At 39.0% G+C, this 13,404-nt stretch overlaps 1 protein-coding gene across 24 annotated transcripts in view; it reads left to right on the top strand.

Moving 5' to 3' along the window:
• The window catches only part of LOC110159519 (calcium/calmodulin-dependent protein kinase type II subunit gamma), a 207,204-nt gene that overhangs the window by 102,056 nt on the left and 91,744 nt on the right, over nucleotides 1–13,404 (top strand). For all 24 annotated transcript variants that reach the window (XM_055150345.1, XM_055150335.1, XM_055150332.1 and 21 more), the window contains exon 5: nucleotides 157–222. In XM_055150345.1, coding sequence (XP_055006320.1) covers nucleotides 157–222 — 66 coding nt within the window. The remainder of the gene's footprint in view (nucleotides 1–156; nucleotides 223–13,404) is intronic.

The raw sequence follows: 13,404 nt of genomic DNA, 5'->3' as shown, positions 1-13,404 counted from the left end.
TTCTGTCGTTCTTTTCTCACTCTCTCCTGTCTCATCGTTACACGTCACATTTTTCGATCATTCTTTTCTCTCTCCTTTCCCTCTGTCTCTCTCTCTCTCTCTGTCTCTTCTCCTCCGTTCCTCCTCTCTTTTCCTTGTCGTTTTGATTTGTCCCAGGGTGACGGGTGGAGAGCTTTTTGAAGACATCGTAGCCAGAGAGTACTACAGTGAAGCTGACGCAAGGTATGTACGAAAAACACAAACACAAGGCCACAGAAGAACGTCTAAAATCAAATAAAATGAGCAATAATAAATAAATCTATATTTTATTTACATTACTGAACATAAAACACAGTCATAAATGTGATAAACTCAGCATAATCAAGCCAGAATCATTTAAAGGGCCCATGTTATGTTATTTTCTGTTCCATGTTATAATGTTGTTTCCTCGTCACGAACAGATTTTTCGTTTCTTTCGCATGTTTGACACACAAATCCAGCGTGTTTAGGCTGAGAATAGATTTTTTTTCACAATGTCCGGAAGATGACAGGTCATGCATCACGTGGGGAAACTAACATCATAAATGTCACAGACTTTCATTCTCTGTGTTTATTCATGCAACTCTAAACACACTCAACACTGGTGTTTGTCGCTTGTGTTCATCAGATTTGCAGACACAACATTGACTGAACTGTGTTAGAACACTGTTCTTGTGACACTGTGAAATTTTTTCCACCATGTGGACTTTACATGTGACCATTTATGCTGACCTGCGTCACACAGACTTGTCACCTGGAACGCAACAATGTGACATTTCTTGTACAAAAGTGTATTTCTTGTACAGAACCTTCTGAGTGAGAGACACAAGTACGGACCTCTGTTTGGTCAGGCTACGCACAGCAACCTGCATTCGGTTTGTCGATTAAAATTAACGTAATCAATGAAATTCTTATTGTTTAATCGATTAATCATGCCCATCCCTACATTCTACCATGAAGAATTTATCCACAACTATCAAGGAAAGAAAGATGAAAACGTAAAAGCAAACAACAATGACGCGTTGGTGAACTACTGAACAAAACTAATGTTATGGTCATGAATAAAACATAAGTACCGTATTTTCCGCACTATAGGGGGCACTCTTAAGCCTCCAACCGCATCAAAAAAGGACTGCGCGCCGCACAATCCAGAGCGCGAATCCACTCGGAGAAAAGCATTAACCGGGATTGACGTTTACTCGACATCGTGGCACTTCTGATCATTGTGAAAAAGGTCTAATCTTCTTCTCTCAAACAGAAAACACTCAGTTCCACTTTGTGATGTCATGTGGTAATACAGGAAGTGCTCCGCTTTGTTTTTACACTCCATTCGCCTTCACTAGAATCATTTGGACAATTTCAGCCCAGGAATTGACGATCTCTCTTGATCTAAAGGTAAAAGGTAACTTGAAAACTAACGCTTCATGACATCACAAGGTGGAACAGAGCATTTTGAGCTTTGGAGATGTAGACAGACTGATAATAAATTTACTCAAACATGTGTGAATGAAACAAAACACAACCCCAGGTCTGTTTTTGAGGAGGAAACAACATTATAACACGACTTAAAGCTCACAAGAGTCAATTTTACGTATTATAGGACCTTTAATATTTCTGTTTGCACGCAGAGAAATCAAATACCATGTCCGATAATGAAAAGGACTTACAGATATTCAAGGTATAGATCATATTCACAGAAGTCAAATCATTTTTCATTTAATTTTTTTGTATTCTGAAGACGGCGTTCAGATACTGTGTCGATATATCAGTTCATTTCTAAAACTGTAAAGGTCTTAATCTCGTAAATTGAGGTTCAGGTTTTGCACTAAAAGTGAATGGGCTGTGTAATGAACCACAAAATGGAAGCGCTCAGTTGTAATTCTGAATTAACGGTCTTTATGTTCTTTACGTTGGCCACTTGCCGTCCATTTACCAGGAAATTAATCAATACTTAAACGGATTGAGATCTTAACGTCGATGATCAGTTTGGATCTTTTTAGTGAAGAGATCTACAGCCAGTCCAGAAAAACCGTGTGTGGTCGTGAGTTCAGGTGCATTGTGTAACTTTTCTGGTCTGTCAAAAGCTTGTCTCCATGGAGATGTTATTGCTTTGTCTGGTATGTTTCACAGCCTGGTACTAAATCTTTTTATTTATGTATTTATTTTGGGCAAGTAAGAGATTTACATTTTTAGACAAAGGAACATATAACATTTGTGAAATCATAAAAAATTGGCCCAAATAGGAGTGGGAAGAAGAAAACTTAATAAAACTTCTGTCTATGTCCTTGGAGACCAAACCAGACCAAGTTACAGGTCAGATCTGTGGAGAAGTGACCCCGCTCACAGTCAGAATGTATTTTTTGGGTTTTTTTTTTTGTATTTTTGACCTATAAAACCACCTGTAATTGAATAAATGTGAGGTAGAGCTGTTTAATTTCATACTTCACTTTGTGGAAACCGTCTGACCTCACAGCATTAGGATTCGTTCGCTCGACGATAGGCAGGTACTTTTTTTATTTAACCAATCGTTGCTATTTGGTCGTGACATTTGTAATGTGCCAAATCCTTTAGGAAGAAGGACAATAACGTCTTTCCCCGTGATAAAATTCACCAAAAACTGTTGTGCTGTTCCATAAAAGGGACCCAGACATTCGCTTGAATTTGACGTCGCGGCTTCACAGCTCTTCTCTGATTGGCCGGTGTCTGGGGTTTTGCCAAACCGTCTAGTGTGTTCTGATTCCTGACCTGGTCGCTGGAGAGAAATGAAAGTGAGTGGAGGCACAAGGGGACGCCAGCCTGGCTTCCTTTAAATAGCAGTGATTATAAAACTATACTCTCTCAATGCTAGGAAATTTAGGAATAGACTCAAAACTCAAAACCAATTCCGATACCACAACGATAAGATAAAAACTCTCTTTATTTAGACAATCAAATGCGATTTTCAGTATTACATTGGAGTACTTTCTTTTCTATTCCTATGTGGTCTTATATCTGTTTAATCCCTCAGTGGTCCAGGTAGGGCTGGGTATCGTTAAGAAGTTGCCGATACGATACATACCTCGATACATAGGCCATGATACGATACATATCTCAATATTGTGCACTTTTGGTTTGATACGGTTCAATAAAAAATAAAAATAAAGGCTAAATCATGGCTGTGATACTAAAAGTCTTTATTAAACCACTTCATGTGCAAAGTTCATATGAAACACGCCAATTTTAATCATCAAAACAGTGAAAATGTCAAATGTGTCGCATAAACAAGTTTCCTTCCTCGAAATAAACAACAAAACTGTAGCACTGTAACAAAATAATTTAGTAAAATACACCAAAAAATACTCTTGGTGATATATCGTTACAGCAGCTCACGATATCGATACTGTATTGTCACATTAAACTTTACTATGTATTGATATTATATTATAACGGCGAGTAAATGGACCCAATCGTGCAAATAATAAGACGAAACATTTTCCATTTGCTTTTCTGTTTCAAAAAAGCCTGAATTTCCCATAGTTATATCAGCCCAGCTCTCTCTCTGGCAAGAATTGTAACATAGGTTTAAAAAGAAGGATTCGTTTAGTATCGATATTTTCGTTATTTCCGCTTATACTTGTTCTGATTCAGCTCAAGATCATTCTAAAGCTTCTAGAAAGGTTCATGTGACTTTTTTAGTATCGATACCTGCTCAAATCAGTATCTAGTTTCAATTTTAGTTTTGATCAGTATCAGATTTTCTCTACTTTTGACAACCTTACACCATAATAAACCACCGATTTGTCTTTATTTTACACCTTCTGCAAAATTCTTCTTAGATCTGTGGTCACTTCCTGTTGTGTAAAGTGGACGAGCCCCCACCAGGAGACCGTGACACGTGATTGGTCGCTCCCTATTCCTGTCAGGAAATGCTCCGCGCTGTCAACAAGTCAATTAGGACACAACTCACTGTCCAATCCTCCAGGACACCTCTGCATTATTTAGTCAAGCAATTGTTCGGCTAATTTCAGGAAGCGAGCCGGGGTCTGGTCCAAACATCTGCTAGTTCCATCATAAATAAATTACGTAGTTTTGTTTTTGTTTTTTTTGTTTTTTGGTTGCTCTGTCACAATAAGAGCTTGTTCGTTTTAATTTGTTTGATTTGTAGTGGTCCAAAGTTAACGGTGCACTTCCTGCAGTGTTGGGAAGGTGACTTTTAAAATGTAATCCCCTACAGATTACAGATTACATACCTCAGAATGTAGTTTGTGACGGAATCCATTAAATTACTTAAAGTGAGTAACGTAATCTGAATACTTTGGATTACTTGATTTACTGTAGAGAAGCAAAGACGAGGATATTGTAACATAAGATGTTTTGTCTGATAAAAGAAAATAAAAAGGCCAGATTTTACTTAACCAAATTAAAAATATTATTGATAGAAGAAGAGACACGGTCTGCGCGGCATCGTTTAGTCCTGTTAAATCCTGGTTTAGACCTGGTTTTACATCTGGTTTTAGACCTGGTTTTAGACCTGGTTTAGACCTGGTTTAGACCTGGTTTAGACCTGGTTTAGACCTGGTTTTAGACCTGGTTTAGACCTGGTTTTAGACCTGGTTTAGACCTGGTTTTAGACCTGGTTTTAGACCTGGTTTAGACCTGGTTTAGACCTGGTTTAGACCTGGTTTAGACCTGGTTTTTAGACCTGGTTTTAGACCTGGTTTTAGACCTGGTTTTAGACCTGGTTTAGACCTGGTTTTAGACCTGGTTTTAGACCTGGTTTAGACCTGGTTTTAGACCTGGTTTAGACCTGGTTTTAGACCTGGTTTTAGACCTGGTTTTAGACCTGGTTTTAGACCTGTTTAGACCTGGTTTTAGACCTGGTTTTAGACCTGGTTTTAGACCTGGTTTTAGACCTGGATTTAGACCTGGATTTAGACCTGGTTTTAGACCTGGTTTTAGACCTGGATTTAGACCTGGTTTAGACCTGGATTTAGACCTGGTTTTAGACCTGGATTTAGACCTGGTTTTAGACCTGGTTTAGACCTGGATTTAGACCTGGTTTAGACCTGGCTTAGACCTGGTTTTAGACCTGGTTTTAGACCTTTAGACCTGGTTTAGACCTGGTTTTAGACCTGGTTTTAGACCTGGATTTAGACCTGGACTTAGACCTGACTTAGACCTGGTTTTAGACCTGGTTTTAGACCTGGTTTAGTTTCCGGCAATGGATGGAATTATGGGGGGAAAAAAGAAAAAAAAAGGGATATAGCCCAAAATGTAAAAACAGGAACATACTGACGTGTAATCCACTTATTTCAATAAAGTAACTGTAATCCAATTACCACTCACTGAAACAGTAACTGTAACCGAATACAGTTACTCATAATTTATACTCTGATTACGTAACTCCAGTACATGTAATCCGATACTTCCCAACACTGACTTCCTGATTCTCGGACAGTTAAACACTTTATAAATATCTGTAAACGTGGAGACAAGCAGATGAGCGCTCGAGCCAAAGTAACAGGTCAGGTCTGTGAAGAGGCGAGTCCATGCACAGTAATGTTTTCAAGCTCTTCTTTGGTTGTTGTTTTTTTTCATGTGTAAATAGAAATGCCATTTAGATTTTTAGGCAGAGAAAACATAACTTGCAAAACTAACAAAAACAAATCACTGAAACTTTGAGGAAATATGAAGAAATGCGAGTAGTGTCACAAAATATAATAATAATAGAATAATAAATAAATATACTACTACTCTTATTAATAATAAAAAAAATAAAAAGTAAATAAATAATAATGATAATTAAATAAAAATAACAAAAAAGGGGGGTTTGGCTTGGACTGTTTCAAAAAAGTCAATAAATGGTTGCGATTTTCTAAAAAAAAAATTAGTTTATGTTACCTTTCTTGGAGTGCACAATCATCTCTGCTTTTAAAAATGACATAACTTCATGAATCCATTGAGCACTGGATGGAGCATTTGTTGATTTCCAGTGTAAGAGGAGACGGCGACTTGCAACAAGAGAAGTAAACAACAAAACCTGTAGCTGTAAAGTTGAATAGCAAGAGAAGTCTTCCAGGAGACCGAAGATAAACACATACGAAGAAACGTTAATCGTTTTTGACAACACTTAAACCTACCAAAAAAAATAAATAAATAATTCAGGCTAAAAACACCTATAACTGAACTGAAGAAAGATAAATAATAGAGTTTTAGTTTGACTGTATTTCCTGTAACACTCCAGACAAAGCAACAATATCTCCATAGAGACAAGTACATCAGTGACTTACTGCGCCCCAACTCCTCAGGCCGCGCCCTCCGGTCCTCTGGTCAGGGCCTCTGGTCAGGGCCTCTTGATGGTCCCAAAGACCTGATTTACAACTCGGGATGACGTGTGCTTTTGGGCTGTGGCTCCCAAATTATGGAATGTCCTGCCCTTAACCCGACGTGAGGCCGACTCTACAGACTCTTTAAAAAGCAGCTCAAGACACTGCTGTTTAGACAGACTTTTAGTTGACTCTGTCTATAATTCCTCTGTTCTTGTTTGTTGTTTTTATGTTGTTTTTTGCTCTGTAAAACACTTTGTAATTATTACCTCTGCCAAGGAGGTTATGTTTTTGCCGGCGTTTGTCTGTTTGTTTGTTTGTTTGTTTTGTCTGTTAGCAACATAACTCAAAAAGTTATGGACCGATTTTGATGAAATTTTCAGGATTTGTTGGAAATGTGAAAAGGAAGAACTGATTTCATTTTGGGGGTGATCCGGAAGAAATCCTGGATTCTGGATCACTTTGAAATTTTAGTTAACATTGTGGTAAATGGGGCCAAACAATTTGTTTCTCAATATCTCGGTTAATTATTGACCAAACCCCATGAAATTTGACTCAGGGATGGACAATGGGATCCTCTTTCATATTCCAAAGGCTGATCCGGATCTGATCCAGAAGACTGATTTTATCGCAATTTATATAAAAAATGGGGGTAGTCCTTGGCGGAGGTCTGCGCTCTCTGAGTGCTTTTCTAGTTTTTTATCTGTGAAAGGTGCTATATAAATAAAGATTTACTTACTTACAAGCAGGTGATGAACGCTCTACCTGAAAAGTTACACAATGCACTTTTAAATAATAACCCCATACGCAGTTTCTTCATTTCTTCTGAAAGCCAACGTCTTGACATCTGTATGTTAAAACAAAGCACACTGTGATTGGTGAATCCCTAACATTGTGCACCTTTAATCGTCATGTTTTGGCCAATTCCAAGCAGATCGCCTCACTTTCCATGTCCACAAATCTGCTTAAGTCATTCGTCTGTCTGTTATTTTGATTAATAAACATAGTTTTGCAGAGGTGGGACTTGCAAGTCTTGACTTGGACTCGAGTCAGACTTGAGTCACTATTTTTAGGTCTTGAGACTGGACTTTGTAAAATGGACTAAGACTTGGGACTCGACTTGGACTTGAAGGTCAGTGACTTGGGACTTGAGGCATGTGACTTGAGAAGACTTGAGAAGCACTTTTAAATCTGAATTCTTTCTTTTCTGACTGTAATGATTCACTCTAAGATCTTGTTCAAGACACTTAAAAAGGAAAAAATAGCATTTCTACAATTCTTATAAATACTCACATATAAATATACTATGAGTTTTTAAGTACAGTTTAGCTTAAAATTCATATAAATTGCAAAATTCAAAGCTATATTTGGTTTAAAGACTTGAAATGACTTGAAGCTCAAAGCAGGCGACTTGGACTTGACTTGGACTTGACTTGGACTTGACTTGGACTTGACTTGGACTTGACTTGGACTTGACTTGGAGTTATGGGCCAGTGACTCGAGACTCGACTTGGACTTGCCTGTATTTGACTTTGGACTTGACTCGGAATTTTCAGTCCTGGTTCGGTCATGGTCTCAGTCCCAATCTCAGTCCTGGTCCTGTTCATGGTCTTAGTCCTGGTCTGGTCCCGGTCTCAGGCCTGGGCTCAGTCGTGGTCCCTTGGTCAGTCTTGGTCTGGTCCAGATCTGGTCCCCGTCTCAGTCCTTTTCTCAATCACGACCTGGTCCTGGACTGGTCCCGGTCTCAGTCCCGGTCTCAGTTCCAGTCTCAGTCCTGGTCTGGTCCCTGTCACAGTCCTGGTCTCAGTCCTGGTCTAAGTCCTGGTCTAAGTCCTGGTCTAAGTCCTGGTCTAAGTCCTGGTCTAAGTCCTGGTCTAAGTCCTGGTCTAAGTCCCGGTCTAAGTCCTGGTCTAAGTCCTGGTCTGGTTCCAGTCTGGTTTAGTCCTGGTTCAGCAGTTTAAGCCACAGAAACTGGAAACGTCCATTATCCGTTTTTTTCCATTATTCAATTTAAACACAAAATCAAAAAACTGAAAAAAACAAATCATTATCTGTTTTTTCAGTTTGGTTTTGGAGACAAATAATGAAGAAAATAGTTGTTTTTTTCATTTTCTTATTTTCGTTTTTATATTGTAAAACGAATGAACGAATGATACACGGATTTTGGTTTATATCGGCAAATTCGGAAAGTATTAAAAACACTTTGACTGGTGAATCCCTGTCATCGTTGCACCTTTAATCGTCGTGTTTTGACCTATCCAAAGCAGATCGCCTCACCTTCCATGTCCACAAATCTGCTTAAGTCATTCGTCCGTCTGCTAGATTAAATATTTGACCTCTGGCTCTAACGCCGCTCCGTCCGTATTGTCCACGCCGCCATTTTTCAAAACGCTCAGTTCTGCGCCGTGCATTAAATCATCTCCTCTTCACTCGAAACACCTTCTTAAAGGGATAGTTCAGGTTTTTTGACATGAATCTGTGTGTCATCCCCGTCAGCAGTGTGATGCATCCACACTGACTTTACCTACGAAAGCGTCCGGTGAGCCGAGATCCTGGCCGGTTTTGGTGCTGAGGAAAGTAGTTCGGCAAGTTGGCTGGGGACTGTATAATAAAGCGTTTTTCTTCTCAAAACAATATGTGTTAAAAAGAGTGATACATTTGCACCACAAAACCATCGTCCTCGAAAAAGTCAGACCTCATAATCGCTTGGCGCTATTTTCTCTCCGTACGTATCACTGCGCGCGGCCGCCAGGTGACAGCCGCGCTTATTTCACTTTGTTTACTGCTCGGAATGTCAGCGACATGTTTAACTACGACACCGATGATGAAGAAACTGATTTTAGCACAGAGCCAATGGGATCTCTTTTTCAACCCGAATATACCAATGCCAAAATTCGCCAGAGAGAGTTAGACGAAATTAGGCAGAGAGAGAGAAGAGGCGAATATTCCGAGCAGTTAACAAAGTGAAACAAGCGGTGCAGTGATACGTAAGGAGAGAAAATAGCGCCAAGTGATTATGAGGTCTGACTTTTTAGAGGACGGAGGTTTTGTGGTGCAAATGTATCACTCTTTTGAACACATATTGTTTTGAGAAGAAAAACGCTTTATTAGACTGTCCCCAGCCAACTTGCCGAACTACTTTCCTCAGCACCAAAACCGGCCAGGATCTCGGCTCACCGGACGCTTTCAGAGGTAAAGTCAGTGTGGACGCATCACACTGCTGACGGGGATGACACACAGATTGATGTCAAAAAACCTGAACTATCCCTTTAAAGACGACGGATCAATAAAAAAGTGCCGTAGAGTAACCTTTCCCCCGCTTTTATGTACGTGCGGCGTGAGGCTTAAGCACAAACGGCCCCGTCTATTGGATTAGGCGCCGTCTATTGGGGAGGGGCGGCGTTTTTTTTTTATTTTTAATTTTTTTATTCACAACGCGTCACCGTGGCAACCAACGCGATATGAACTGCTGACCCAGTAACCTCCTCCGCGCTCGACAAAACCGGGAACGGTGAGAGCGCGTAGGCCGAGGCGAGGTGTGAGGGCGGGCGGACGGGCGAGCGCGACGTCATGCATTCTTTTCTGGGAAATTTGTTCGAGCCGCTTCTGGTTGTGCAATAAAACGATTTAGGTCACGGCTGCGGTTTTAAAGCAAATCTGTTACGACACACGGGTTAAAATAACAAATAAAAGAGTTATGTGGGGTCTCTTTGTGTCGTGATAAAGTGTCTACAAGGAGATGTAAAAAAAAAAAAAAAAAAAGTTGTTTTGTAATAATTAAGTCTGCGCAATGAATCGAATTTTGATCGCAATTTCGATTTGTGTGTCTGATTTCCAAACTCATATAATCGAGTTGAAGCGATTTAAAGCTGAACAAAGTTTATTTTGGGATTTAGTATATTTGCAAATAACCCTTGCCTTGGTTAAAACCTCTAGTGACATTTTAAATTATTTTTTTATTGCACTTCTGCTGTTAACCAACTTTAACTTTCAATTAACTTTACATTTAGTGCTTTTATTTTGAAGGGTGTATTTCCGGTTAGTGTAAAAAACGTTTAATTAGCTTGACATCAAAAACGGTAAAACGTTATACGGAGCAAATATTTTCAGATATTTTCTATACCTTTGTTTAGCTTCCCCTCTGTAGAGACACAAAACTCTTACGGCAGATTGGAGGATTTATTGCCATTAACCCCAAAAATCACCAGTTTAAGTCTCCGTCTTCATTCAGAGCGATATGCTACTATATTTATTTTATTTTTTATATAGAGAGATTGTAGAACAGCTGCATATATGGTTTATTTTGGATACATTTATGTTTTTCTATGCCTTATTCCAGACACACATAGCAGATATGTATTAGAGCTGCCTACGTCTACAGATCATCTACTGCTTGAGTCATTCGTCTGTCTGTTATATTGAATAATAATCCTACTAATGACGTCACAAGGTGGAACAGAGCTTTGGAGACATAGACAAACTAATAATAAAGGGTGTGAATCAAACAAAACACAACTACAGGTTTGTTTTTGTGGAGGTAACAGCATTAGAACATGGCTAGAAGCTCACAAGAGTCAGTTTTGTGTCATTTAAAAGATATTTTCAGTTTTGGTTAATCCGTTTTTCAATATAAAACCAAAAATAAGAAAACAAAAAAATAGCTGTTTTCTTCATTATTTGTCTCCAAAACCAAAATTGGATAACGATGAGTTTTTTGAGTTTTCAATTTTGTGTTTAAATGAATAATGGAAAAAACGGATAACGGCCGTTTCCCGTTTATGTGACTTAAACTGCAGTGCTGGACTTTTGGGTCACTAAACCAGGACTAAACCAGGACTATAAAAGGACTAAACCAGGACTAAATCAGGACTATAAAAGGACTGAACTAGGACTAAACCAGGACTAAATCAGGACTATAAAAGGACTGAACTAGGACTAAACCAGGACTAAATCAGGACTATAAAAAGACTGAACTAGGACTAAACCAGGACTAAACCATTTTCAGTCCTGGTCTGGTCCCGGTCTCAGTCCCGGTCTCAGTCCCGGTCTCAGTCCCGGTCTCAGTCCCGGTCTCAGTCCCGGCCTCAGTCCCGGCCTCAGTCCCGGCCTCAGTCCCGGCCTCAGTCCCTTCCTCAGTCCTGGCCTCAATCCTGGTCCTGATCCTGGTCTGATCCCGGACTCAGTCTTGGTCCAGTTCCGATCTGGTCTTGGACCTGTTTTAGTCCTGGTTCAGTCCATATGCGGTGCAAAAGTCCGGCATCGCAGTTTAAGTCTTGCAAAATGGAAACAGCCATTATCCATTTTTTAAATCAAAAACTGAAAAAACAAATCATTATCTGTTTTATTCATTTTGGTTTTGGAGACAAATAATGAAGAAAACTGTTGTTTTTTAATTTTCTTATTTTTGGTTTTATATTGAAAAACAAATGAACGAATGATACATGGATTTTGGTCAATATTGAATCACGATTATTCAAATGATTGTTTTTTAATTACACAAGGCATTTATTCAGCAATCCTCTCTCAAAAAAACCAAAACATTTTGTTATTGATAATTTACACAAAACTTTCAAATTGAAAATAAATTCAAGCTACAGACATGAACATTAAATCAGTTTGGCGATGTATAAAACATAAAATGAATAAAATATACTTTGAACATGAAATAAGGCATAGAAAAACATAAATGTATCCAAAATAAACTATATATCCAGCTGTTCTACGATCTCTGTATCTAAAAAAGAAATAAATATATTTATTTATTCAAAAAATATCCCAAAATAAACTTCATTTCAACTGCATTATGTGAGTTTGGAGATTGTTTAAGACACAAATCGAAATCAAAATTCGATTAATTGCTCAACTTTAATATGTGTATTGATTTTTACAAGACAATATATACACATAGTTTATATAATCAGACTATTTTGATACACATTTTATTTTTTTGTAAAGAAAAAAAAAATACACATCTCAGTAGCAGAAAAAAAAAAAAAAAGTGGAATAAAGACAGTTTCTTAGATAAGAAGTCTCGCCAGCTTTTCCATATTTGCTCAAATTTCTCTGTTTCTAATCTTAAAGTATTAGTCAGTTTCTCCGTAATATAAATATCATCCAACGCCTCATCCCAGTTTTCCATTTCTGGTCCTTTATTATTAGTCTGTCTACATCTTCAAAGCTCAAAATGCTCTGCTCCACTTTGTTTTCAATTTAACGGCTCCTTTTAGCTTCAGTTCAGCAGAGATCGGCAATTCCAGGGCTGAAATGATCCCAGTGATTCTAGTGAAGGTGTACGGAGTTTAAAAACACAGTGGAGCGCTTCCTGTATTACCACATGACATCATAAAGGTGTAAAGTGTTGGTGTGAATGAAACAAAACACAACTCGGAGCATGTTTGCGATGATTAAACAACATTATAACTAGGGCTGGGTGTCATTAAGACGATACGATACCTCGATACACAGGCCACGATTTGATACTTTTTCGATACAGTGCACTTTCGATTTGATACGATATATTTCAAATCGATTCAGTACAGTTCAGTTAAATAAATCATCGCCTTAATTCTACAGTCAGTTTATGATCCGTGTGTCATTTGTTCATTCATTTTTCAAAATAAAACCAAAAATAAAACGGGGAAGAAAAAAAACAAAACAAAAAAAAAAAACTATCTCCAGTCTCTGGTCTCGGTCTGGTCTTGGTCTGGTCTTGGTCTGGTCTTGGTCTGGTCTTGGACTGGTCTTGGTCTGGTCTTGGACTGGTCCCATTCTGGTCTCGGTCTGGTCCTGGTCTCATTCACCGTCTGGTCCCGGTCTCAGTCCCGGTCTCAGTCCCGGTCAGTCCTCAGTCCCGGTCTCAGTCCTGGTCTAGTCCCGTTCTGGTCTTTGTCTGGTCTTGGTCTGGTCTTGGTCTGGTCTTGGTCTGGTCTTGGTCTGGTCTTGGTCTGGTCTTGGTCTGGTCTTGGTCTGGTCTTTGTCTGGTCTTGGACTGGTTTTGGACTAGTCTTGGACTGGTCCCATTCTGGTCTTGGTCTGGTCCTGGTCTCATTCACCGTCTGGTCCTGGACTGGTCTCAGTCCCG

The sequence above is a fragment of the Boleophthalmus pectinirostris genome, unplaced genomic scaffold, assembly GCF_026225935.1.
Source record: "Boleophthalmus pectinirostris isolate CB_2022bp ecotype Guang Dong unplaced genomic scaffold, ASM2622593v1 HiC_scaffold_14, whole genome shotgun sequence".
In the NCBI taxonomy this organism is placed as follows: domain Eukaryota; kingdom Metazoa; phylum Chordata; class Actinopteri; order Gobiiformes; family Gobiidae; genus Boleophthalmus; species Boleophthalmus pectinirostris.
The sequence above is the reverse complement of the archived record's forward strand: the minus strand, read 5'-3'. Positions and strand labels throughout refer to the sequence as shown.